Source organism: Chenopodium quinoa, unplaced genomic scaffold, assembly GCF_001683475.1.
Source record: "Chenopodium quinoa cultivar QQ74 unplaced genomic scaffold, ASM168347v1, whole genome shotgun sequence".
NCBI classification, from domain to species: domain Eukaryota; kingdom Viridiplantae; phylum Streptophyta; class Magnoliopsida; order Caryophyllales; family Amaranthaceae; genus Chenopodium; species Chenopodium quinoa.
In genome coordinates this window covers 2,135,222-2,162,192 of record NW_018743669.1, presented here as the reverse complement: position 1 = coordinate 2,162,192, position 26,971 = coordinate 2,135,222, and the positions used below count along the sequence as shown (strand labels likewise).

The 26,971-nt window shown below is 36.5% G+C and overlaps 1 protein-coding gene across 1 annotated transcript; it reads left to right on the top strand.

Annotated features, from left to right (window-relative positions):
- The first annotated feature begins 20,633 nt into the window (after positions 1-20,633).
- LOC110683563 (J domain-containing protein spf31-like) lies at positions 20,634-26,929 on the top strand. The gene is made up of 9 exons (XM_021859967.1): positions 20,634-20,802; positions 21,750-21,840; positions 21,946-22,006; positions 22,313-22,390; positions 22,655-22,728; positions 25,667-25,777; positions 25,864-25,971; positions 26,305-26,343; positions 26,462-26,929. Exons 1-9 carry the CDS (start codon positions 20,714-20,716, stop codon positions 26,546-26,548), a joined length of 738 nt encoding a protein of 245 aa, XP_021715659.1. The 5' UTR covers positions 20,634-20,713; the 3' UTR covers positions 26,549-26,929.
- The last annotated feature ends 42 nt before the right edge of the window (positions 26,930-26,971 follow it).

Here is a 26,971-nt window from a genome sequence, read left to right as displayed (position 1 = left end):
CATACATATTACTACGATTAAATTTAATAGTAGTATGTATGTATTAATTCTCCGATTCTAAGATTTCAGTTCGAGGCTTGGACAAATATGAAAAAAAATGAGATAATGATTTTTCTTAGAAATTAAAATTTTCTTCTTTTCGTTGCATTAATAGGTTCTCTTTTTTTGACGATGATTCAACAATATCTTTGACTCTTTGGGGGGAAGGTTTTATGTGTCCCCTACCCTCCAACCCTAAAGATTTTTTTTTTGAAAAATAAATAAATAAAGTGAGAATTAAATTAAAAGAGCTTTATAATTCAAATTTCTTCCATGAAATGAAATGAAATAAAAGCAAATAATGGAGGTTGGTAATTAAATTGATGCATGTGTGGACCAGTTAGATGCTATTTAAGGAGCATCAAGATCCACCGTCTTCGATTTGGTGCCTGGTCTTGTTCCACTTAAGGTTGTGACTTGTGACTATGATATTGTAGTATTTTTTTTCTTTCCTTTTAATCCAATCAAAATTTATGATCTTCTTACTGTTAAATATTCTAAATTTTTGGATAGAAGGTTCATCTTTTTATTCTTATAATTTAATTAATTTAATATACTCCATTAAATCATTTCCTCATGCTTCATTTAATTGATTTCTTGTATAGTAAGTCCAATTGATCAATAAAACAATGTAATGTTTTTGAGGTTTTCATCGAATTAAATTAAAGTTTTGAGGTTTGAATCTTTTGATTTTGAAATCTATGTCTACGTCCAACACATTATTTTACAAATATTGTTTTTTCTTATAAAGTTAAACGTCGGCAGATCATGTTTTCAAAATTTATTCGGTCCCTACTCCCTAGTCAGATCTCATACATAATCTCTACGTCATCTTTTTTTTACATATACCACGGACTTGTATGATACGAATCTTATTTTCTCTTCACTTTATCTTCACGTGTGTATCTCAATTTGCAATAATTTGCAATTACTCCAAATTGTATTCAGTGGCGGAGCTATTAAGGAACCTGGGTGGCACCAACCCGCCATTTTTTTTAATTTATTAAATTAAAGGTATAAATTTATACTTCAAATTAAAGTAGGTTAAATACAATTTTAATGTGATAAATACCTTCAAATTATCTTTGTCCTAGTGGTAATTCATTGAATTTGTGTTACAAGTCTTGGGTTCAAGTCTTTATATAAGCATTTTATTTATTTAGTGCCCCTCAACCTTAAATATTCTACATCCGCCATTTGTATTTGTGTAATAATTTAAATCCACTATTTATCATTGAGAACATGACAAAAACATAGTGGCGGAGCCAGGATTTGTAATCCGGGGGGACAAATTTCAAATGTTTAATAAATCGACAAATTTTTTTGATAACATAATTGCTTAATATGTAATTAAAATCGTATATGAAATATGACAAATATTTTTATATGACAAAAGAGGAGTGGTTAAAAGATTCATTGCATATATATATTAAGAAAATTATCAACCAAAAAAATAATTTTTTGTTGGTAAACCCCAATTTTAAGTTATGTAATAAATATGATTAATCAAATAACAAGCATTTAAATAAATTGATAATAGATATAAAGAGATTTGGGTTACATTCAAAAAAAATAAACACAACTTTGTTTGACTATTGAAGTTATTACAATGTAATCTATAAAGTAAAATTAGTTCCAAACAATTAAAAAAAATAGAATTTAAGCGCACATAATTAAAGAAATGAAAAAATTACGGAAATATGTATTCATCAAAAGATCATATATAGTCGAATAACACATTAGTAATCATTATCAACGAGGCAGTACGCCGGTACTTGATTAAATAGCTAAATAAGAGTAGTTAGAGGTTTGAAGATTTATAATACTGTACTTTAAATATACGAAGTATATATTATACACTATATAACGAAATCCAAATACAAGTAAATAAAAGGGAAAAATCCAAAATCAAGAAAAAGAAGTTAAATAAACACAACTTTGTTTGACTATTGAAATTATTACAATGTAATCTATAAAGTAAAATTAGTTCCAAACAATTAAAAAAAAAATAAAATTTAAGCGCACATAATTAAAGAAATGAAAAAATTACGGAAATATGTATTCATCAAAAGATCATATATAGTCGAATAACACATTAGTAATCATTATCAACGAGGCAGTACGCCGGTACTTGATTAAATAGCTAAATAAGAGTAGTTAGAGGTTTGAAGATTTATAATATTGTACTTTAAATATACGAAGTATATATTATACACTATATAACGAAATCCAAATACAAGTAAATAAAAGGGAAAAATCCAAAATCAAGAAAAAGAAGTTAAATGGGAGCACTTTGTATAAACTATAAAATGAAATAAAAAAAATCTCAAAAGAGGAAAAAGGAATTAAAATTAAATAAAAATATGTATTTGTGAAGGCTCGATCCTAGTAATGAAGGAAGAAACAAGCCCTATTCTAAGCCCAACAACCATCAGACCATATTCAGCCTTTATGGTACTAGTTGCACATATAATATATATATATATATATTGTTATTTACTGAAGCTGTTTATGCTTACAAAAATAATTTTTTTAATTTTTTTTTAAATGGGGGGACAGCTGTCCACCCATGTTCCTATAGTGGCTCCGCCACTGCAAAAACACCGGCTAATATATATATGTGTGTGTTTTTTTATTTTTAACATTTTCTTTCTCACAAATTTCTATTAAGAGTAATATAAATGATCCAATATCATGATTTCTTATAATTATAAATAATTTTATATTTATTTCATACGTCATCTAAGACTATATATAGCATAAGATCTTGTTATTTCAAGACGTTAGGAATATATGAATAAATAAACCGCACAAAACTCAATATCAATGGACGATATAAAGTTATCATGATATGTTTGTGCTAAATCTAGTAAATCTGAAGTTCTTAAAACTGATGGTTCTCATAATATCGATCACTACGAGCTAATGGAAATAATGAATAATACAGTAATAGTATAGAGAATTTTTGTGTATTCTACCAAAATAAGAAAAAATAAATACTTTTTGTAGAGCTCACAAAATAGGAACTTACAATAGTAGTACGCAGAAAGATATTAGATTCTTTTTGATAAAGACATGTTATGTAGAAATCAATCCGTAAATAAGTTGCGTGATTCACTTAACTATTTTGCCATGAAGAAAATAGAGCTTTGTGGCCAAAAATATATTTCTAGAGCATCTTAGATTCTTCTGCTTTCCACTATAACTTTTAACATCATTATATATATTTATATGATTATTATTAAAAAAAAATATTGACAAGGAAATGGATAGAAACGGACCTTTGCTTGATCAAAGTATAGGCAAACTAGGAAGTGGATGTGTGAGAAGTGATGTCGTTGATGCTTCATGCTTCACTATTTTGATTGTTAATATCTTAGCTTAGTTTCGACATAGGATTCGAGAAAGAAATTGATGATATAAGTAAAACACAAGTTTGAGTGATGGCTAAAAACACCTTAAATTATCATCTTTATTAGGGATGGCAATGGGGCGGGTCGGATGCGGATGATGGTACCTCCATATCCATATCCGCCTAAAAATCTTATACCCATTCCCGCCCCACCACCCGTGGTGGGTACAATATCCACATCCATACCCGCCCCACCAGGTACAAGATAAGATCCATCTTCGCCCCATCACCCACCTCATACCCGCCCCAAAATCATCCCAAACCCATTGCCATGATGCTCTATTGTATCAAATTATTGACAATTATATCAAATTAGGTTAAGAAAATTAGGACTTTCATTATTCAAGCTTATTGGGTCTTAGAGGGTTTCAAGTTTTATAAATTCTAAATTTTTCTAAAAGAAATATGGTGCCGGTATAAGATGGGTACGGAGCGGATATGGGGCGGGTCTACTCTAAAATCCATACCCGCCCCATCACCCATGGCGGGTACGCATTTTATACCCATCCCCGCCCCATCACCCGCCAAACCTCCTTCATCCCCGCCCCACTTGGGCGGGGATGGGGCGGGTCTCCCATTTAACCCGACCCACTGCCATCCCTAATCTTTATACTGCGTGTTATGAGACCGCCTTTATTTAAATTAATTAATTAACCATTGATTTTTTAATCTAACCATTGATTTTTTAAAAGGTATTTCATGTAACTCTAACCATTGATTTTTTAATCTATGGTTGAGATTGGTGATCCGTGTGTGTTGTGGGAAAAAGAATCTAACCATTGATTTTTTAATCAATGGTTGAGAGTGGTGATCCGTGTGTGTTTGTGTGTTTTATATTCATCTAGAAAAATATTATTCCCTCAATTCCTAAGTATTTTTTTGCCCCATTTGATCGGGATCAGTTCTCAAGACACGTATTAAAACATCTACTAGTATATCTTTATTTTCATACACGTAAAAATTATAAAAACGTTACGAGTATATTAATAAGATGTATAAATAAATTTGTACTAATACATATGAATATTTAACTATGAGATGGTTAGATGCTATGTCTTAATGTGTACATATGAATATATGATCGATTGAACTAATCAATATTACCTTATTAATTAGTCATTACTGTTTTCTTTCATTATATAAATCAAACTACTTTGTAATATTTTCATAATTTCATGAAAATATATAATGATAAACGAGTCATAATTGTCAGTCTTGTTGACTAATCAAGTATCGAATTACCAAATTGCAAATTTCCATTTCACAAGAACTCATCAAATCATGACTATGATACTACGCGTAGTATTTAAATGATTAAATAAGAAGCATATAATAACCTAGTTGTAAAACAATAATACATTAATACACTAACTCTTATAATCTACATCGCAATAAACTAGTAAGATCAGTATGACTAAACTTGAAACAGAACATAATATGTATTTATAAAACCAATGAGAATTTTGTTTATAATATGATGCCTAAATATGAAATGATTCTCGACTTTATATAAAACCTGTTAACGCAAAAGGTTAGAAAGTACTATCAAATTTCAAACCAAAGTCATTTAACTGCCCGAATCCAAACAACTCGATAAACAATTGATTTTTTGAAACCGAAAACCGACCCGAACCATAATTTAGTAAACTTGAAATGGAACCGATCTGAATAACGTTAAACCGTAGAAGAATCGAACCAGTTATAAACTGAACCGAAAAAGAACCGAACCAGTTATAAACTGAACCGAAAAAGAACCGAACTAGTTATAAACTGAACCGAAAAAGAACCGAACCAGTTATAAACTGAACCGAAAAAGAACCGAACCAGTTATAAACTGAACCAAAAAAGAACCGAATTGTTTCTAACCCGAAACCAAATTCAACCCGAAACCGTTTCCAACCCGAAACTGTTTGAACCGGGATAAACCCCGTTTACACCGCACCGTTAACAACCCGCAACCCGTCTGTACCGAACCGTTTACTACCCGAACCGAATTGAAACCGCTCAAGAATCGAATAAACCGAAACCGAATTGAACCGATAACTATTTAAACCGAACCGAAATCGACCCGTGAGACACATAAACCGGTTTCAAACCGAACCGAATTCAAACCGAACCGAACCCAAACTGTCAAACCGTTTTGAAAGTGCTAGGGACCATAGTAAACATCTCGACAATTTTTATTTCCGGGCGAAAAAAGGTCAAAAAATTCCAAAATTAAAGGCTATTATCCACGCTTTTTGAGAAATTTTTGGGGTTAAGGGGCCCAGTGGCGAAAAGTGTTCAGACCCTAGGGGATACATCTTAGGGTCATATAATGCTGTTAAGAACCATATACGACCATTATATAATGTCTTAAATGTCCGTGGTAGGCTTGAGTTCACAAAATCGGTGAGAGTTGCGAATTGGTAAATTGATCGTTTTAAGGAAAATTGGATGGTTACACCCACCTAATTGGACTCCCGGATGGTATTAGGGACCTTGGTAAACATCTCGGCAATTTTTATTTCCGGGCAAAAAAAGGTCAAAAAAATTCCAAAATTAAAGGCTATTATCTACGCTTTTTGAGGAATTTTTGAGGTTATGGGGCCCGGTGGAGAAAAGTGTTGAGACTCAAGGGAATACATCTTAGGTCATATAATGTCGTTTGTAACCTTATATGACCATTAAATGATGTCATAAATGTCCATGGTAGTCTTGAGTTCACAAAATCGGTGCAAGTTGCGAATTGGTAAATTAACTGTTTTAAGGCAAATTGGATGGTTCCACCCACCTAATTGGACTCCCGAAGGGTATTAGGGACCATGGTAAACATATCGGCAATTTTTTTTCCGGGCTAAAAAAAGTCAAAAAAATTCCAAAATTGAAGGCTATTATCCACGCTTTTTGAGGAATTTTTGAGGTTAAGGGGCCCGGTGAAGAAAAGTGTTAAGACCCTAGGGGATACATCTTAGGGTCATATAATGCCGTAAGAACCAAATATGACCATTATATGATGTCTTAAATTTCCGTGGTAGGTTTGAGTTCACAAAATCGATGAGAGTTGCGAATTGTTAAATTGACCGTTTTAAGGCAAATTGGATGGTTCCACCCACCTAACTGGACACCCAGAGGGTATTAGGGAACATGGTAAACATCTCAACAATTTTTTTTCCCGGGCGAAAAAAAGTCAAAAAATTCCAAAATATAAGGCTATTTATCCACGCTTTTTGAGAAATTTTTGAGGTTAAGGGGCCCGGTGGCGAAAAGTGTTAAGACCCTAGGGGATATATCTTAGGGTCATATAATGCCGTTTGGAACCATATATGACCATTAAATGATTTCACAAATGTTCGTGGTAGGCTTGAGTTCACAAAATCGATGAGAGTTGCGAATTGGTAAATTGATCGTTTTAAGGAAAATTGGATGGTTCCACCCACTCAATTGGACTCCCGGAGGATATTAGGGACCATAGTAAACATCTCGGAAATTTTTTCTTTCCGGGCGAAAAAAGGTCAAAAAATTTAAAAATTGAAGGCTATTATCCTCGCTTTTTAATGAATTTTTGAGGTTAGATGGGCCGGTGGCGAAAAGTGTTGAGACCCTAGGGGATACATATTAGGGTCATATAATGTCGTTTGGAACCATATATGACCATTAAATGATGTCATTAATGTCCGTGGTAGGATTGAGTTCACAAAATCGGTGCAAGTTGCGAATTGGTAAATTGACCGTTTTAAGGCAAATTGGATGGTTCCACCCACCTAATTGGACTCCCGGGGTAATAGGGACCATGGTAAACATCTCGGCAATTATTATTATTTCCGGGCAAAAAAAGGTCAAAAAATTCCAAAATTGAAGGCTTATTATCCACGCTTTTAAGGAATTTTTGAGGTTACGGGGCCCGGTGGCGAAAAGTGTTTTGACTCTAGGGAATACATCTTAGGGTCATATAATGTCGTTTGGAACCATAGATGACCATTAAATGATGTCATAAATGTCCATGGTAGGCTTGAGTTCAAAAAATCGGTGCAAGTTGCGAATTGGTAAATTGACTGTTTTAAGGCAAATTGGATGGTTTTACCCACCTAATTGGACTCTCGGAGGGTATTAGGGACCATGGTAAACATCTCAGAATTTTTTTTTTCGGGCGAAAAAAAGTCAAAAAATTCCAAAATTGAAGGCTATTATCCACGCTTTTTGAGAAATTTTTGAGGTTAAGGGGCCCGGTGGAAAAAAGTCTTAAGACCCTAGGGGATACATCATAGGGTCATATAATGCCGTTTGGAACCATATATGACCATTAAATGATGTCATAAATGTCCTTGGTAGGCTTGATTTCACAAAATCGGTGCAAGTTGCGAATAAGTAAATTGACCGTTTTAAGGCAAATCGGATGGTTCCACCCACCTAATTGGACTCCCGGAGGGTATTAGGGACCATGGTAAACATCTCGGCAATTTTTATTTCCGGGCAAAAAAAGGTCAAAAAATTCCATAATTGAAGGCAATCCACGCTTTTTGAGGAATTTTAAAGGTTACGGGGCCCGGTGGCGAAAAGTGTTGAGACTCTAGGGAATACATTTTAGGATTATATAATTTCGTTTGGAACCATAGATGACCATTAAATTATGTCATAAATGTCCATGGTAGGTTTGAGTTCACAAAATCGGTGCAAGTTGCGAATTGGTAAATTGACTGTTTTAAGGCAAATTGGAAGGTTCCACCCATCTAATTGGACTCACAGAGGGTATTAGGGACCATGATAAACATCTCGGCAATTTTTTTTTCCGGGCGATAAAAAGTCAAAAAATTCAATCCCTCGGTGTTAAAAACACCTTAAGTGCACAAGGGCACCAACATACAAATTATTCCTCGTAGTCACTTATATAGCTCTTCCCTCATGCTTAAAGCATCAATAAAAATTATATGAACCATAATAAAATTCCTTTACAATATTCCAAGCCAAATTAAACATGTAGTTTAATTAAACATGTACTCTAACATGCCATAATTAAAAGTATAGTCCATATAATCATGCCAAAATCTAATTTTCAAATCCATATACCGTCACAAATAATTCATGCTTCACAATTCAATCACCAAGACCAATACTTCACAATTTCATACATAAACCTTAGCATGATACTACTTGTAATTGATTGAAATCAAGCCTAGCATGATTCTACATCATCAAAATATGCTAACTACGCAAACGTACCTCAAATAAGCTCTTAAAATAACCGAGTACTCTACAACAATTCTCAAACCAAGTCTCCTACATAAAGGGACAATAATACTATATTAATTACCCTTGTATACACAATTTTCAGCAACTTAAACTTACTTTAAATAACTTATAATAATCTGAAAATTGTTTAAAAATCCCTAATTAAACTCCTTTGTAATGGGTAATCACACCCTTTTATAAAAACTCACAATTATACTACTTTAAATAAAATTCCAACATTTTAAATAATCAAAAATCCTTTAAAACTTCATCAAATTACATCTTTATACTTAAATTATCCATAGAAACATTAAATTATCTCTTACCCTTTAAACTCAAGGATAATATTTAAAGCATAAAAAAAACTTCGTTAAAAATCAAAAATTGCCCGAAGATCATATTTAGAGGCTGAATTTTCCACGAGAGGGTGGTGCTCACTACCAAAGGTAGTGAGTTTTTCTTAAAACGTTGTTTACACACGAAAAACACTACTTTTTTTTAATCAAAATTGGAGGAGTTCAGAACCTGATCGGAATTAAAATGGGATTAATATTAACGAACGGAAATCTAATAATTCAAACATGAATTTACGTGTTCAAAATAATCTGGAATTAAGTTAAACTAATAAGTAGTTATAATCACCAAAATTTCAAAACATCATTATTATAAAAGCCCTAATAAATCAATTATTCATAAAAACCCTAAAATCATGATTTTCAATAATTAAAAACCCTAGGTTATAAAATTTACAAAATCTGAAAATTATAAAGTTTAATCATCAAAAATACAATTTGATACTAATTAAATTAATTTCAAACAATAAAATCAAAACCCATAAATCAATAGTTGTAATTACACAAATTAATAAAATAAAGGAGAAAGAAAATAAGACTAACCTTTTTGTGTGGGAAATTTTGGGGATTCATGGGGTATTTATAGAGTAGAGAGTGTAGGGTTAAATTTGGACTTATAAAAATGTAGGCTTAAGTTATGGGTTTTGGAATGGGTTATTCCAATAAGAGTATGTAGGGATAATTTACATTGTCCAATAATTAATAAACGTTTGACCCAAAATATATTTCACTTTTATAAAACCTTATATTTAAAATATTTTACCCTTTAAAATATTTAATTAAAATACTTGAGCCCTTAACAATACATTTTATTAGTACTTAAATACTTTATAAAAATACATAAAAATACGGGATATTACAATAATGGGGTTGAAGACTTTGACGAGCGGGTGGCGACAGTCATATTATAGTGTGTCAGACAGGCGAGCGGCAGTGCGAGGTCCGCACCGAGAAGTTCGGGACTCCGTGAATGGCTGCTAAAACCAACGACAAGGGACTGAGGGTTTGACATGTAAGACACCCTCTCGGGACTGAGGGACTGAGGCTAGTTGATCACAAGGGATCCTCGAGCACCTATCCTCGACATTTGCCCAATCTGAGTCTCCGTCATTCAACGAGTACCTGCACACCCGAAAAGATTCATCGACAAAAATGACTTACTTAAAGGGTTTAGCAAGTCCTGTTGTCCAACGTTATCCCTAAAACGCCCTTACGGGAACATCCGGCTCGCTCGAACCCCCCTCCCCACTCCTCGAGAGGCCCAACGAGCAACATCGTACCACGAGTTGTGTCCGTCCTCGTCATCCGACGCACATCGCACAATGGAAGATATTAAAGAGTTGAGGAAGAAAAAAAATTATCAATAGGGTCACAACTGGCTATTCCACTTAGGATTTTCCCATCAGTAAGGAATCACCTTGTTAGAGACAAGGTAATAACCCGTGTTATTACCTTTTATAGTCAGTCAGGAATTTGCAGACACATTGGAGGAAAATTGAGTTTGATCTTATAGATGGGATCACCATCTAAAGTGAAAAATTCAGGAAGGTTTCGAGGAAGAGTACCTAAGATGAAGTTCCAAACTCTGCCAGATTGTCTCCCCAGTAGCATTTGAAAGAAGAATAAGATTTCCAATATCTAAAAGCTGAGCTACTATGCACATCAACGTGCATTGATGGCAACAATGAGTGTGAAGGATGTTCCAAACTCTGCTAGATTGTCTCCCCAATAGCATTTGAAAGCAGAATATCTAAAAGCTGTGTGAAGGATGTTCCAAACTCAGCTAGATTGTCTCCCACAATATCATTTGAAAGCAGAATATCTAAAAGCTGAGCTACTGAATTATTTGCCTTATCATTAGATATATTTGATGACCAAAAGATATTGTTCAGTTCATCTAGGGCATGAAGATTACTATCCTCGGAAACTTTGAGCACCCCAAAAGAAGTATTGCGTAGGGTCCCTCTATGAGCGTGGGGTCCCTCTATAAGCGTGGGGTTTCCTTGAGCGTTGGCCCCGCCCCTATATAAGTGTGGTGTCCCTCGGGCATGGGGTCCTCCCTAAAACGTGGGGCTTATTAGTTGGGCGTGGGGTTGGTCCTAGGGCGTAGGGTTGGTTCGTTTAGGGTTTCTCCTTGGGCGTGGGGTTCTTCCTTGGGTGTGAGGTTTCAAGATGGGCGTGGGGTTTCTTCCTTGGGAGTGGGGTTCTTCCTTGGTTGTGGGGTCCCTATTTAAGCGCGGGTTTTGATCTTAGGTTTGGGGTTTCAGGATGGGCGTAGGGTTGATACATTAAGCGTGGGGTATCAGGATGGGCGTGGGGTTATTCCTTGGGCGTGAGGTTTGAGTTTAGGCGTGGGGTCCCTCTTAGGCGTGGGGTTCTTCCTTGGGCGTGGGGTCCTCTCTTTAGGCTTGGGGTTTGAATAACGATGTGGGGTTTCTTCCTAGGGCGTAGGGTATGAGATTAGGCGTGGGGTTAGAGTTTGGGCGTGGGGTTTCATCTTGGACGTGGGGTTTCATCTTAGGCGTGGGGTTTGAGCTTGGGCGTGGAGTTTGAGCTTGGGCGTGGAGTTCCTTCATTGGGCGTGGGGTTTCTTTCTAGGGCGTGGGATTCTTCATTGGGCGTGGGGTTGATATAGTAGGCGTGGGGTTTGAGTTTTGGGCGTAGGGGTTGATACAGTAGGCGTAGGGTTTCTCCTAGGGCGTGGGGTTTCATGATAGGCATGAGGTTCTTCCTTAGGCGTGGGGTTTGAGCTTCGTCGTGGGGTTTCTTCTTATGGCGTGGGGTGAGCTTCGGCGTGGGGTTTGAGTTTTGGGCGTAGGGTTGATACATTAGGCGTGGGGTTTCTCCTAGGGCGTGGGGTTTCATGATGGGAGTGGGGTTCTTCCTTGGGCGTGGGGTTTGATCTTCGGCGTGGGGTTTCTCCTAGGGCGTGGGGTTTCATCTTGGGCGTGGGGTTTGACCTTGGGTGTGGTGTTTCTTCATTGGGCGTGGGGTTTCTTTCTAGGGCGTGGGGTTCTTCATTGGGCATGGGGTTGATACAGTAGGCGTTGGGTTTGAGTTTTGGGCGTAGGGTTGATACAGTAGGCGTGGGGTTTCTCCTAGGGCGTGGGGTTTCATGATGGGCGTGAGGTTCTTCCTTGGGCGTGGGGTTTGAGCTTCGGCGTGGGGTTTCTCCTAGGGCGTGGGGTTTCATGATGGGCGTGGGGTTTGAGCTTCGGCGTGGGGTTTCTCCTAGGGCGTGGGGTTTCTTCCTTAGGCGTGGGCAAGATGAAACCTCACTCCTAAGATCAAACCCCACGCCCTAGGATGAAACCCCACGCCCCACGCCCAAGATGAAACCCCACACCTAAGATCAAACCCCACGCCCTAAAAGAAACCCCACGCCGAAGCTCAAACCCCACGCCCAAGGAAGAACCCCACGTCCATCATGAAACCCCACTCCCTAGGAGAAACCCCACGCCTAATGTATCAACCCTACGCCCAAAACTCAAACCCCACGCCCAAGGAGGAAACCCTACGCCCTAGGGGAAACCCCATGCCTAATGTATAAACCCTACGCCCAGAACGCAAACCCCACGCCTAAGCTTAAACCCTATGCCCTATGAAGAAACTCCACGCCTAAAGAAGAACCCCACACCCAAAGTGGAACCCCACGCCTATCCTGATACCCCACGCCCAAGATGAAACCCCACACCTAAGATAAAACCCCACGCCCTAGGAAAAAACCCCACGCCCTACACCAAAGCTCAAACCCCACGCCCAAGGAAGAATCCCACGCCCTAGGAGAAATGGGTACGGAACAGGGGGAGCAACAAGCGCGCCCGCGCCAGAGTACCGCGCGGCCGCACCACTTGCTTGCGCGGCCGCGCCATTGTCGCGCGCGCCTGCGCCTGGGAGCAAGGCAGCTCTCTTTCCCTTCATAATGATGTTCTTCGTGCGCTCCACTTAGTGTGCTTGATAAACACGGAGTAAGGCAGATTCCAAGGGACCGCCATGGTGGGTTCAACACCAAGAATGGTGCCCCCGCGGCTTGAAAGCACGCCTTTAGGAACTTGGAACTTGAACATCTTCATTCTTGAGCTTCAAATGGAAGGCATTAGGGTTGTACACCGGTCCAAAACTGGACCGGACCGGGACCGAAATGGACCGGAACTTGGAATCGAAGTTTTTTGGGGACCGGGACCGGACTGTAATCAACCGGTCCGGTTTCGGTCTAGACCTGATTATTCCGGTCCGATCCGGTTTTAGACCGGAATAGACCGGTTACATTTTTTTTTAATTTTTCTTTTTCATTTTAGTATCTTAATATATACATACATTTTTTACACCTTGTTTTTGTTTGCGTGTTTTCCTATTTTACACCTAGAATTTATAAATTATAAGTTTTGTACCTAAATTTTTTAGAAATTTAAAAATAAAATTTAAAATTTTCACCTAACAAATTACGAAAACACACATTCCGGTCCATTCTGGTTCAGACTGAAATATTCCGATTTTCACCAGGACCAGACCGGAAACCCGGAATCCCCAATTTTGTGAGGACCGAAGACCGAACCGGAATCAACCGGTCCTGGCCAGTCCGGTCCAATTCCGGTCCAATCCCGGTCGGTTTTCCGGTCCAGGTTCATTTATGCACACCCCTAGAAAGGCACTAGGCATAATTTTAAAAAAAAAAATTGACTTTTTTTCACCCGAAAATAAAAATTTCCGAAATGTTTACCATGATCCTTATTCTTTAATACCCTCTGGGAGTCCAATTGGCTGGGTGGAATCATCCAATTTTCCTTTAAACGACCAATTTATCGGTTTACAACTTGCACCGATTTCATTCATTCAAGCCTACCTCGAACATTTATGACAACAAATAATAAGCATATATACATGGTTCCAAACGTCATTATATGACCCAGAGATGTATTCCATAGAATTTCAAGACTTTTCGACACCGGGCCGCGAATCCTCCAAAATTTCTCAAAAAGCGTGGATATTAGCCTTAAATTTTGGAATTTTTTGACTTTTTTCGCACGGAAATAAAAATTGACGAAATGTTTACCATGGTCCTTAATACCCTCCGGGAGTCCAATTGGTTGGGTGGAACCATCCAATTTATCTTTAAATGACCAATTTTTCCGGTTTACAACTTGCACTGATTTCATTAACTCAAGCCTACTACGAACATTTATGACAACATATAATGGTCATTTGTGGTTTCAAACGGAATTATATGACCCCAATTGGGTGGATGAAACCACCCAATTTTCCTTTAAACGGCCAATTTACCGGTTTACAATTTGCACCGATTTCATTAACAAAAGTCTACCACGAACATTTATAACAACAAATAATGATTACGTATGGTTCCAAACGACATTATATTACCCCAGGATGTATTCCCTAAAATTTCAAGAATTTTAATTACTGGGCTCCGAAGACTCCAAAATTTCTCAAAAAGGTAGATATTAGGCTTCAATTTTGGAATTTTTGACTTTTTTTCACCAGGAAATAAAAATTACCGAAATTTTTACCATGGTCCCTAAACCTTCCGGGAGTCCAATTGGGTGGGAGTATCCATCCAAATTGCCTTAAAAAGGCTAATTTACCGGTTTACAACTTGCACTAATTTAATTAAAAAAAAGCCTACCACGAACATTTATGACAAATATAATAATCATAAATGGTTCCAAAGGACATTATATGACCCCGAGATATATCCCCAGAAATTTAAAGCTTTTTGACACCGGGCCCCAAAACCTCCAAAATTTCTCAAAAATCGTGATTTTAGCGTTCAATTTTGGAAATTTTTGACTTTTTCACCTGAAAAGAAGAATTGACGAAATAATTACCATAGTCCCTAATACCCTCCAAGAGTCCAATTGGGTGGGGTGAAGTGGTGAACAGCTCAATTTGCCTTTGAATGGCCAATTTACCGGTTTAACACTTGCACCGATTTCATTAACTCAAGCTTACCACGAACATATATGACAATATATAATGATCATATATGGTTCCAAACGGCATTATATGACCCCCCATATGTATTCCTTAAATTCTCCAAAATTTCCCAAAAAATGTGGACATTAGCCTCTAATTTTGGAAAATTTTGACTTTTTTTTCGGCTCCAAAATAAAAATTGTTGAAATGTTTACCATGGTCCCTAATACCCACCGGTAGTCCAATTGGGTGGGTGGAACCATCTGATTTACCTTTAAACGACCAGGTTACCGGTTTACTACTTGCAGCGATTTCATTAATTCAAGTCTACCACGAACATTTATGACAACACATAATGATCATATATGGTTCCAAACGACATTATATGACCCCGAGATGTATTCCCTAGAATCTCAAGGCTTTTCGATAACGGGCCCAAAAACCTCCAAAATTTCTCAAAAAGCTTGTACTTGTATTAGCCTTTATTTTTGGAATTTTTAGACTTTTTTTGCCCAGAAATAATAATTGACGAAATTTTTACAATGGTACCTAATATCCTTTCGGAGTCCAATTGGGTGGGTGGAACCATCCAATTTGCCTTTTAACGACCTATTTACAACTTGCACCGATTCCTTAATTCAAGCCTACCACGAACATTTATGACAACAAATAATGATCATATATGGTTCCAAACGGCATTATATGACCCCGAGATGTATCTTCTTGAATTTCAAGACTTTTCGACACCGGGCCCCGAAACCTCCTAAATTTCTAAAAAAGCGTGAATATTAGTCTTTAATTTTAGAATTTTTTGTCTTTTTTTTGCCCGGAAATAAAAGTTACCAAAATGTTTACTATGGTACCTTATATCCTCCGAAAGTCCAATTGGGTTGGTGGAACCATCCAATTTGCCTTTAAACGACCAATTTACCGGTTTACAACTTGCACAGAATTCATTAACTTAAGCATACTTCGAACATACATGAAACCATATAATGATCATATATGGTTCCAAACGACATTATATGACCATGAGGTGTTTCCCTTAATATATCAAGACTTTTCTACACTAGGCCTTGAAACCTCCAAAATTTTTCAAAAAATGTGGATGTTAGCCTTCAATTTATGAATTTTTTGACTTCTTTTCACCTGGAAATAAACGTTGCCGAAATGTTTCCCATGGTCCCTAATAACCTCCCGGGGTCCAATTGGGTGGGGAGAATCATCCAATTTGCCTTTAAACGACCAATTTACCGGTTTACAACTTGCACCGACTTCTTTAATTCAAGCCTACCATGAACATTTATGACAACAAATAATGATCATATATGGTTCCAAACGGCATTATATGACCCCGAGATATATCCCATACAATTTAAAGACTTTTCGACACCAGGACCCGAAACCTCCAAATTTTCTAAAAAAGCGTGGATAGCCTTCAATTTTGGAATTTTTTGACTTTTTTTCGCCCGGAAATAAAAATTTCCAAAATATTTACCATAGTCCCTAATATCCTCCGAGAGTCCAATTGGGTGGGTGGAACCATCCAATTTTCCTTTAAACGGCCTATTTGCCAGTTTATAACTTGCACCAATATCATCAAATCAAGACTACCACGAACATTTATGACAACAAATAATGATCATATATGGTTCCAAACGGCATTATATGACCCCAAGATGTGTCCCTTAGAATTTCAAGACTTTTCGACACCGGGCACCGAAACCTCTAAATTTTCTAAAAAAGCGTGGATATTAGTCTTCAATTTTGGAATTTTTTGACTTTTTTCGCCTAGAAATAAAAGTAGCCGAAATGTTTACTATGGTCCCTTATATCCTCCGGAAGTCCAATTAGGTTGGTGGAACCATTGATGTGTCCATTTTATATAGTGTTTTACCCCTGTCCCTTGGTCGTTATTAGTAGTGTTTTTGGCTCCTTCGGGCCACTTTTATTACAATTTGTGTGTTCTAGTGTTTTCGTAGTTTTAGTTGTATTTTACAGGAAATTGCACTCTTGGAGCATTTTCCCGGGCTTTATTGGATCGACTACGGAAGCTAGAAGGACACGACCACTTTTGGAGCCGGTAATTAAGGGCTCGGTAATTGGGATCACGAGGCATTTGGACCATGTATTCGAGACCCGGGAGGAAATATGGATTGGGACGAGAAATCTATCCCAATCGAAGTCCAAGCCTCAAAGAAGAAGACCGGGCCCGATCGGGTGAGCGTAGGCTCGATCGGGCGCGGCACATTAGTATAGGCGTTGTGAAAAAGGCGGGCCCGATCAGGCGGCCCTTCGCCCGATCGGGCGCGTGTTTTCTTAGTAGATGATTAACATAGTTTTGATTTGTTTTAGCGTAGGATTTTTGGACGGAATAGAAATACTCCTCCGTAATACGTTTTTTATTATCTCTCTTCTTCCCTTATCTCCTCTCTCTTAGACTTTCTCTCTGTACTTAGTTTTCTCTCTCTTAAACTCTCTCTAAACCTTTGTTCTTAATTCTTTCTTTTAATTCCAGATTTTTTTTGGGTAACGATTTCTCTTCCCTTAATCTTAGTTATTTATTTTATTCCTTTGATCATGAGTTATTTTATTATTTTGATTAGTTTAGTTTTTAATATGTGTGAGTAGTTTAATTTCTAGGGTTTATGGGGATCTAATAAATAATATGAAGGGGTAAATTATTGATGTTGATTATCAATGCTAGATTAATTTCCTATTGATTGATTTAATGCTCTGTGACTAGATTAGGCCGATCTTTTACGCATGAGTTTGACAATATTGATTCAAGAATCGAGAGATGAGGATTAATGTTTAGGTCTAGTTTCAATAGGCAAGTTAATTTATAAATGGTTAAGTCAAGATTCGAGAGATGAGATTTAATACCGGTAAATTAATTGTGTGATTGTGATACGTAGCGAGAGCCCTTTACAATCTGGTTAATTGATGCATTGATGATTGACTGTTATTGATTATTGGTATTGCATGATAATTTCTTATTGGATTGTTTTAATGTTTTACAATTGCGGCTTGTAAAAGTATAGCAATATTAAATTGATGAATCGAGCAGATGTTAATTTGATATTAAAGGCTATTTTCAATGAAGACTTAGATCTAGTAAATTGCGAGAGCCTGTTAGATCTATGTTGATTAATAAATTGCGAGGGCCTGTTAATCATGTTATTTATGCAATGTCAATGATTGGTTACTATGTTTTACCCTAGAGTATTATTTATTGGTGCACCTATACCCTAAATCTCTTTATATATTGTTTTCTCCCTACTCTTATTCTTTGTAGTTTAGTCTCATACTTAATTATAAATATTGGTTACTTAAATAATTTAGATTATAATAATTAATTGGAAGTAAAAAGACTTGTTTCCCTGTGGAGATCGACCCTACTTCCCTATCTACTTTAGTTAGTGATTTAGGTATTTATTTTTGATTAGGGGATACGACTTTACCCTGTCAACCATCCAATTTGCCTTTAAACGGCCAATTTACCAGTTTACAACTTGCACGGATTTCATTAACTTAAGCATACTTCGAACATATATGAAACCATATAATGATCATATATGGTTCCAAACAGCATTATATGACCATGAGATGTTTCCCTTAACATATCAATACTTTTCTACACTAGGCCCCGAAACCTTCAAAATTTTTCAAAAAACGCGGATAAAAGTTGCCAAATGTTTACCATATCAAGACTTTTCTAACTAGGCCTTCAATTTATGAATTTTTTGACTTTTTTTTTCGCCCGTAAATAAAAGTTTCCAAATATTTACCATGGTCCCTAATACCTCCGGAGGTCCAATTGGGTGGGTGGAATCATCCAATTTGCCTTTAAACGACCAATTTACCGGTTTACAACTTGCACCGACTTCTTTAATTCAAGCCTACCAAGAACATTTATGACAACAATTAATGATCATATATGGTTCCAAACGACATTATATGACCCTGAGATGTATCCCATACAATTTCAAGACTTTTCGACATCGGGCCCCGTAACCTCCAAAATTTCCCAAAAAGCGTGGATATTAGCCTTCAATTTTGGAATTTTTTGACTTTTTTTCGCCCGGAAATAAAAATTTCCGAAATGTTTACCATGGCCCCTAATACTCTCCGGGAGTCCAATTAGGTGTGTGGAACCATCCAATTTGCTTTTAAACGGCCAATTTACCGATTTATAACTTGCACCGATTTACCGGTTTACAACGGCCAATTAAATTAACTTGCACCGAACCCGACTTGAACCGAAATTGACCCAAATTCAACCCGACCTGATTATAATCCGACCTATTGTTCACCCGACTTGAATGTAATCCATCAAAAACCAGAATTTAATCCGACCTGTTACTAACCTGACCTGAATGCAACCTAACTCGTTCCTAACCCGTCCCGAATTTAACCCAACTTGTTACAGACCCTACCTGAAATCAACCCGACTTGTTATTGACCTGACCTAAATTCAACCCGACTTGTTATTAACTCGACCCGAATTTTACCTGACCTATTATTTACCCGACCCAAAAATTCAACCCGATTTGTTACTAACCCGACTCGAAATTAACATGACTTGTTATTGACCCGACCTAAATTTAACCCAAATTGTTCCTGACCCGATTTCAAATCACATTATATGCAATTTAGACTACCTTATTATTATTGATCAAAGAATTTTGTCTAGGAAGACGAAGTCGGTCCAGGCCAGCAAAAGAAAGGAGCATCATACTCAAATTTAAGAGTTAAATATAGTATATATTTGTTGTATGGTCAAAGGAGTTAATTTACTTCCTAAATTATAGACTATAGTTACCTAGTATATTGTCATATATACTATAGTCAAAGGAAATAATTAGCTTGATAAAAATGATAAATATCCATTTATAGTTAGTTGAATCCGAATATGACCTGACTTGGAAATGACCCGACCTAATTGTAACCTGCAAATTATTGACTTCAACATAACCCGACTTGAATACGAGAATGACTTGACTTGGAAATAACCCAACCTGATTATAACCCGCAAATTATTGACTTGAACCGAACCCGACAGATCTCGAGAATGACCTGACTTGAAAATGACCCGACCTGATTATAATCCGCAAAATTATTAACTTGAACCGGACCCGACTCAAACCCGAGAATGACCCGAACTGATTCTAACCCGCAAATTATTGTCTTGAACTGAACCCGACTTGACCCGATAATTACCCTAACCCAAATTAAACCCGGCCTATTGTTCACCCGACTTGAATGTAATCTGAACTGTTATTAACCCGACCTAAATCCGATAAGAAGTATGGCCCGACGTGACCCGACTCAAGCATGACCCAACCCAAACCCGACCCGCATAGGTTATGGAATTAATCCAAATTGACCCGACCCGAGTTGACCCGACTCACTCTTACCTGACCCAAACCCGACCTGTTTACCCGAATTGATAACTCTACTTTTTACACCTTTTCTCCACTTATGTCAGGAAAAATAAGTTTAGCATATGATCAACAAGTTCTCAAATAATTCCTCGAAAAAAAAGTTCAAATAATTTTTTTTTCAATAAGATAAAGTTGTATAAGAGTTAAATCAAATTTAATTTGAATGGGCTTTATAAAAAGGTCACGGCCTAACAGGTTAGAAACATAGATTGGGCCTAACAGGTTAGTAATTATTCAAGTCGGATCCTCTCTAACCCATAATCGGAATGTTTGTTTGTTGTTCGTTGTATCGATCAACCAAATTTTAGAGAGAGAAAGTGAATATGGGAGAAACTGTTTTAGATGAAGATGCTCTTCTCAAAGAATTCTTCGCCGAAGTTGGTGAAGTTGAAAGAGATAACGAAGTTGTCAGGTTCCTTTTTTTTTTTTCTTTACTTTTCAATTTATATATTTTTTGCGATATTGAAGTTTTTAATTTTCATTTAATTACTTAAATTTAGTTGATTTTAATTGTATTAGGTTGTTTGTTTGTGATTGATTTGATGTTTGTTTATGTTCAATTTTAAAATGAAGAAAATTCAGTTCTTAACAATGAAAAACGAATTAAAGTAGTTAAATTTGGTCAATTTGGGTGCTCAAAAATTAAATTGATTAGGGTTTAACCCCTTTGTGCCTCTTGTTTGTGCAAATGGGAATTAAATTGAAGAACTCTATGATTTTTCGAAGTTTCGAGGATGATAATTTGTATTGTGATAGGTTGTTATGATGAATTAAGGAGTTAGATGTTATCATACATGTGATAGCTTATGAAAACAGGTGAATTGCTTGTCTAATTGGAAGGTACAGATTGTTTCCTTATTTTTGATGCAATCTTTATTGCGGTGATGTAGAGTTGTTCATTAGGGAGGGACCCCAGATTAGTCCGAAACTAGGGATTGCAGGATTTTTATTTAATTTGTTTCATTTTGTGAAATTATTGATATTAGTTTTATGCAATGAGTAATTTTAGTTGATTGAAAAAGGTGCAGTTAAACACTGTGTTATATGTTGAAATTGAGCTCTTTACCTTTAAATGTTTGTCATATTGTCATTTCCGTAGACATTGAGAGAATTGGAGTGAAGGTCTGAAGGATATGATATCAATTCATGGACAATTGGAATTTTATTTACAGCTTGTAGTTCTTTGACCAAGTTTTTTTACTGGAAAGATACTGTAAATTGTAGAGTATGTGCTGGCTGGCCTGGGGTGATTTTGGTGTTCGATCTTGTTGCAAATTTATACTCTTTAGCAGGAAGAATTATAAAATAGTGTTTAGCAGTTTCTTTTTTCTCTAATGACTTACACTGTTAAGGCTACAGGATTCTCTCGTGCTTCAAGTTGAATCCATTTGAGCATCTAAACCTACCGTTTGATTCATCAGTAGAAGATGTGAAAAGGCAATATAGAAAGGTTTGCTTAGAATACAGACTAGGAATATCTATTTTATACAGTGATTAGTTAATCTTGTATTTTCCATAATTAGATGCTCATTCATTGTGTGACATGCATGTGCAGTTATCATTGATGGTTCACCCTGACAAATGCAAGCATCCACAAGCGAAAGAGGCATTTGGAGGTTTGTCAAAATAACATAGTACTGTTTTATATATATATATATGATAAGTTCCTTGTGGGAATGTAATGGACATATGTGAGGATTATTAGTTAATCATCTTATACTGTGGATCAGTGGATGTTTACAATGCTCAAGGCAAGAGGGTGGGGAAAGGGGGGGGGGGGGGAGAGTTGTGCAGGGGGGAAGGATAGAGAAAGCTTTTCACTTTTCTTCCTGGTACAGCTTAAGCTTATAATCTAATACGTGTCTTTCTTTTTTTAGAGCATTGATTTTGCTCTTGACTGTGAAGACTTTTGACTTGTGCAGCATTAGCGAAAGCCCAACAGCAACTTCTTGATTCACAGGAAAGAGAGTATGTACTTAGCCAAGTCAAATCTGCAAAAGGTCAGCAAACAGCTTATTTATGACATCAACATAGTGGCTTTTACTTTTGTGGCGACTCTTTGCCAAAGTTAATTTTGGAGTTAGTATATGGCTCTTAATTCATCATTTGTTGCGTTTCAATTTTTTTTTTCTTTTCTACATGTTTCTTTGCTCTTTTTTCTGTATCACACCTTTTGTATTATATCTCCTTTGAGATATCAATATTCAGACTTCTTTTTGCATTCATCAAGATCAAATGATTGAATTGTTCCATTGGAATTGCAGAGGAACTTCTATCAGTGAGAAAGAAAAAGTTGAAGAAAGAAACTGCTTCAAAAATAAAATTTATTGTTGATGAGGTAAATACACTTGCCATTTTAACTTGACTTTTCCTTCGACGATCTTTTCTAGTTGAAGGCATTTTTCTCTAATTCACTTGATGGTTTTTGTTTCGCAATTCCTTTCATTTGCATTTGATAGTACATATGCATGCATGCTATTGTTTTGTTGCTGGTTTTAGATGACAAACAATTATTGCTGCTTCTTCTTAGCCTTGATACATCTTATTGTTGTTTAGATGGTGCTACATTGCTTCTAATTTGCATGCATCACATTAGCGAGATGTAGTTTCGATTTCATCTTAACACCACCCTCTCTCTCGAACTTGTAATAGTAACCACCAGAATTGAAGAAATCATTGATTTAGAGTAAAAATCGCGAATGCTCTGCGATCATATATTTCAATGACATAATCTTCCTTCTCAACTCTTACAGCCCCTGAAATTCAATCAAAATACAGAAGCACACACACAAAAATATGCTAGCAAATAAACAGAAATGAGAGGGAAAGATTGAAGCTTTCATTAACAAACAAAGGGTTTACACAAGTGATAGGTTCAGCCCATCAACCTCCACTGCGAGTTTAGCTCACAACTCTCCAATTTACACTCAAAACATTGCCTGCCTACTCTTTTTCATTATATATTATAATTCCCAAAGGTGATTCTTCTTGATTGGCTTTTAGTGCTCAGCTGGCAGTTGCTCTCCCTGCTCCACTATGGTGTCTGCTGTGACTTGTTGTTGTGCCACTGCTGTGGTCTGTTGCTGCTGCACCTTTTCTAGCTTCTCTCTCTTTTGTCCCCTTCTGCAAGCGTACGTAAGGATCACTTGTTGGATGCTTCGAATCATTATTTCCCCATTCAATTCTTATACATAGTTTGCCATATGCTAGCCTCTTTTGTTAAGGGCAACTAGATATTTGTCTTAGAGCATGTTCGGCAAAATATAGCTGTGAAGGTAGCTGTAGCTGTGGAGATAGCTGTGAGCTGTGGAGATAGCTGTTAGCTGTCAACAAGCTGTTAGCTGTGAAAAAAGATAATTTAGGTATGATTGTTCGGTAAAGTAGTGGTTGACTAGCTGTTACATTTAAGAATCAATATTTTATTTTTAAAACTATACATTAAATTTTCAAAAGTTACTTCAAAAGCTACCTCTAACTTCAAAAGCTAATAATCCTAGCTTTTAATAAAAGCTACCTCCACCACTAAAAGCTACTGGAACCATTACTTTGCCAAACACTCACATTTTTTGTTGAGTAGTGGTTTGACTTGGTCAAACCACTAAAAGCTACCTAAAAGCTAGCGCCGAACACGCCCTTAATCATAATAGACTGATGTGTTTGGCACTTATCTCTGTGGGAGTAACATATCTTACTATTGCAATTTGGTATTAAGATTATTTTTGACGATTTTTAATTTATCTATTTTGGTTAAAGTGAAATATGATAAATATAGGGTATAAATGGCCATGTAGATAAAAAGCTGCGGTGCTAGGAATTTTTTTTTTTTTTTTTTTTTTTTTTTTGGGGGGGGGGGGGGGGGCGCTCACTCAAAGAGGCGCACTTCAGTCAATTTCATTATATCATTCTCATTTGACAGACTTTCTAGACTTATTAGTAGGTCTATTGTAGTTTGAAATCAGCTTTTAAGAACCCATGGGACACTCCACCACAAGTCCACAACCCCCCTCCTCCTTCAATTATTGATTTTTTTATCCCTGAAACTTTGGTCTAAAAGTGTGGGAAACAACCTTCAGTTTTAGAAATTTTTTTTTTTGTTCTTTACTGTGCCCAGTAAAGAAAGAAGAAGAGATGATTTCCATGGACCTCACAAGATCCTAGGAATTTAATTGGGTGGTTGAAACCTTCCACTTTGTCTCTTAAGTGCATATAATTGATCAATTTTGGGTGCTTGGAACTATTCATTACAACATATTTCCGTTTATCCATATTTGTACCAAACTCATTTTTAGGTCTTTGTACACTTATTGGTATGCATGTTAAGTTTTTAAACTTTTTTATATACCTTGGGGACACCCTCCACATCCATTTTAACTCCTTAAAAATTTCCCAAAATTTGTCAAAAAGCGTGGATGCCTTCTTTTTGGACAACTTTGACTTTTTTGAAGTTGGAAAAGTAGGGCAAGATGATTCCCATGGAACCATCCACTTTGGGTGTTTGCCTCTAGCTATCTATTTATCTATGCATTCAGTCACTAATCCAATGCCACCATGGGTCTTTATGTGACTAACTAGTTACCATATATGGTTTTGATCAATATCTTATGACCCTGAAAATATCCCTTACCATTACTAGAATTTTCGACACCATGTCCCAAAATTTCCAAAAATGGTCTAACATTGTGTATTGTAGTCTTCAAATTTAGCAACCAGAGAACATTTTCGTATCTGGAAAGGTTAGGCATTGTGGTGTTTCCTACTTTCCTAAGGTTTCCAAAAGACCTTGGGAGGCCTATTTGATTCCTGGAACCATGTAACTCGTCTCTTTTGCCTTACCTCACAATCATTTCTTAAGTTAAGATGCCTTGCCTTGCCTTGCCTTGTCTTGGCCTAGGCCGAAGGTGAGCCAACACGCTACCCGTTATTGCCATAAATAGGGGGTTGATAAAAATATGAGGTGTTATTATGCCAGTCTTTGTGTTCAGGCCTTATTTGTTGAAAACGTCCACTGATTTTTTTTGTCAGTTTTTGCTTGATTTAATAATTAATATGGAACTAGGGGTAAGTATGATAATGTACACAAAGAGAAGGGACCTTGAGTGGTAGTGTCTTATATTGTTCATAATTGATTTTTCTACGTATACAATACTTATAGGTGTCTGGCCACCTTACCTAAGGTTTATAGGGCCCATATCTACAATTTTCTATATTTGGTTTTTGTATATTTTACATTTACTCTTAATGTTTGAGCTACTTAGAAATATGCTATATATTGACAGAAATTTGATAAAGAATACGAGCAGTCAGAGGAGTTTAAGCAACAGCTGAAATTGAAAGTAAGAGAGATTCTAACTGAGCAAGAATGGAGGAGGAGAAAAATGGCTATGAGGGTAATTTTCAAACAAAAATTATTTTAATTGTCTCAACTTGTTTGTTCTTCACACTATCATGCTTATCCCCTCTCTGCCATTGCTAGATATCTGAGGAGGAGGGCAGGCTGAAGAAGGATGAAGAGGAACAAAAGGACGTTTGGAAAAGGAAACGTGAGCATGAGGAGCAGTGGGAAGGAACAAGAGAAACAAGGGTTTGGCTATTTTCCTTTCTCCTATCTCTGTGTTTTGTTTAGATATCTTCAATAGTTCTTGTAAACCAAATTACTATGTCATGCCAATTATTTATAGCTAATTAGAGTTCACTATTATTATTCACACCAAATCAACTGCTCTTTGTTTTTCAAATCTAGTTTACTGGATTGGGTTGCTACATGCCATTATATTCAAATTTTTATCTTCTCACTGAATCAGTTGATGATAAGATTTTATCTTGTTAGTTTTCTATAATATTTGGGATGGCCTGGAAAACGTCAAGTGTGACATACCTGCTGATGATTGATTATCCTCTCTGCTTTCTTCTGCAGGTTTCTAGTTGGAGAGATTTTATGAAAAGTGGAAAGAAGGTAAACAATGTTATTTTAAATAAATAACAATAATCTACGAATTATATTATTTATTATAGCTGTGGTATGAGATGGATGTTTTTACATATGCAATATGTTTACATTACTGGCTATGCAGGGAAAAAAGGGTGAGATTCGGCCACCAAAGCTTAAAACAGAAGATCCAAACAAATCTTATGTTCAGAGGCCAGTAAAACGAGGTTAATGTGTCACCTGGAATGAAAGCTACTTTGCTTGGGATGAAAGTTACTCTCCTGAAAGGCTTTTCTAAGTACAGGATTTATAGGCTATAATTTGTATTCACCCACCATGCCCTTGGTAGAGCTTTGTAGAGTATCCATTCCTTTCTGTTGAGCAGATGATTGATATGGTTTAAGTTAAACTCAGTTCTGTAGATTCGTTTGAGCTCTGACCAGGTATAGCGTAGTAGTGTAGTTGTGATTTGTCGCCTATTCTGTAGGGAACAGAGAATCTACGATGATACAATGTGTTACTGATGTATGGCAGCACAAGTTAGATTATCCATTTATTTGATCTTTGCAACCTTGTACAGAGTAATTACATAATTGCATATATTATTACTTTTTGTTTGCTTGGAAAAAGAATCATTGTAACTTAATAAGATTGC

What these genes read in the sequence shown, in the direction of transcription:
- LOC110683563 (XM_021859967.1), top strand. Translation starts at nt 20,714, where the DNA reads ATGGGAGAAACTGTTTTAGATGAAGATGCTCTTCTCAAAGAATTCTTC. An exon ending in AGCGAAAGAGGCATTTGGAG is followed by an intron (nt 22,007 to 22,312) that starts GTTTGTCAAAAT and finishes TGACTTGTGCAG; the next exon opens with CATTAGCGAAAGCCCAACAG. An exon ending in GGAGAAAAATGGCTATGAGG is followed by an intron (nt 25,778 to 25,863) that starts GTAATTTTCAAA and finishes TGCCATTGCTAG; the next exon opens with ATATCTGAGGAGGAGGGCAG.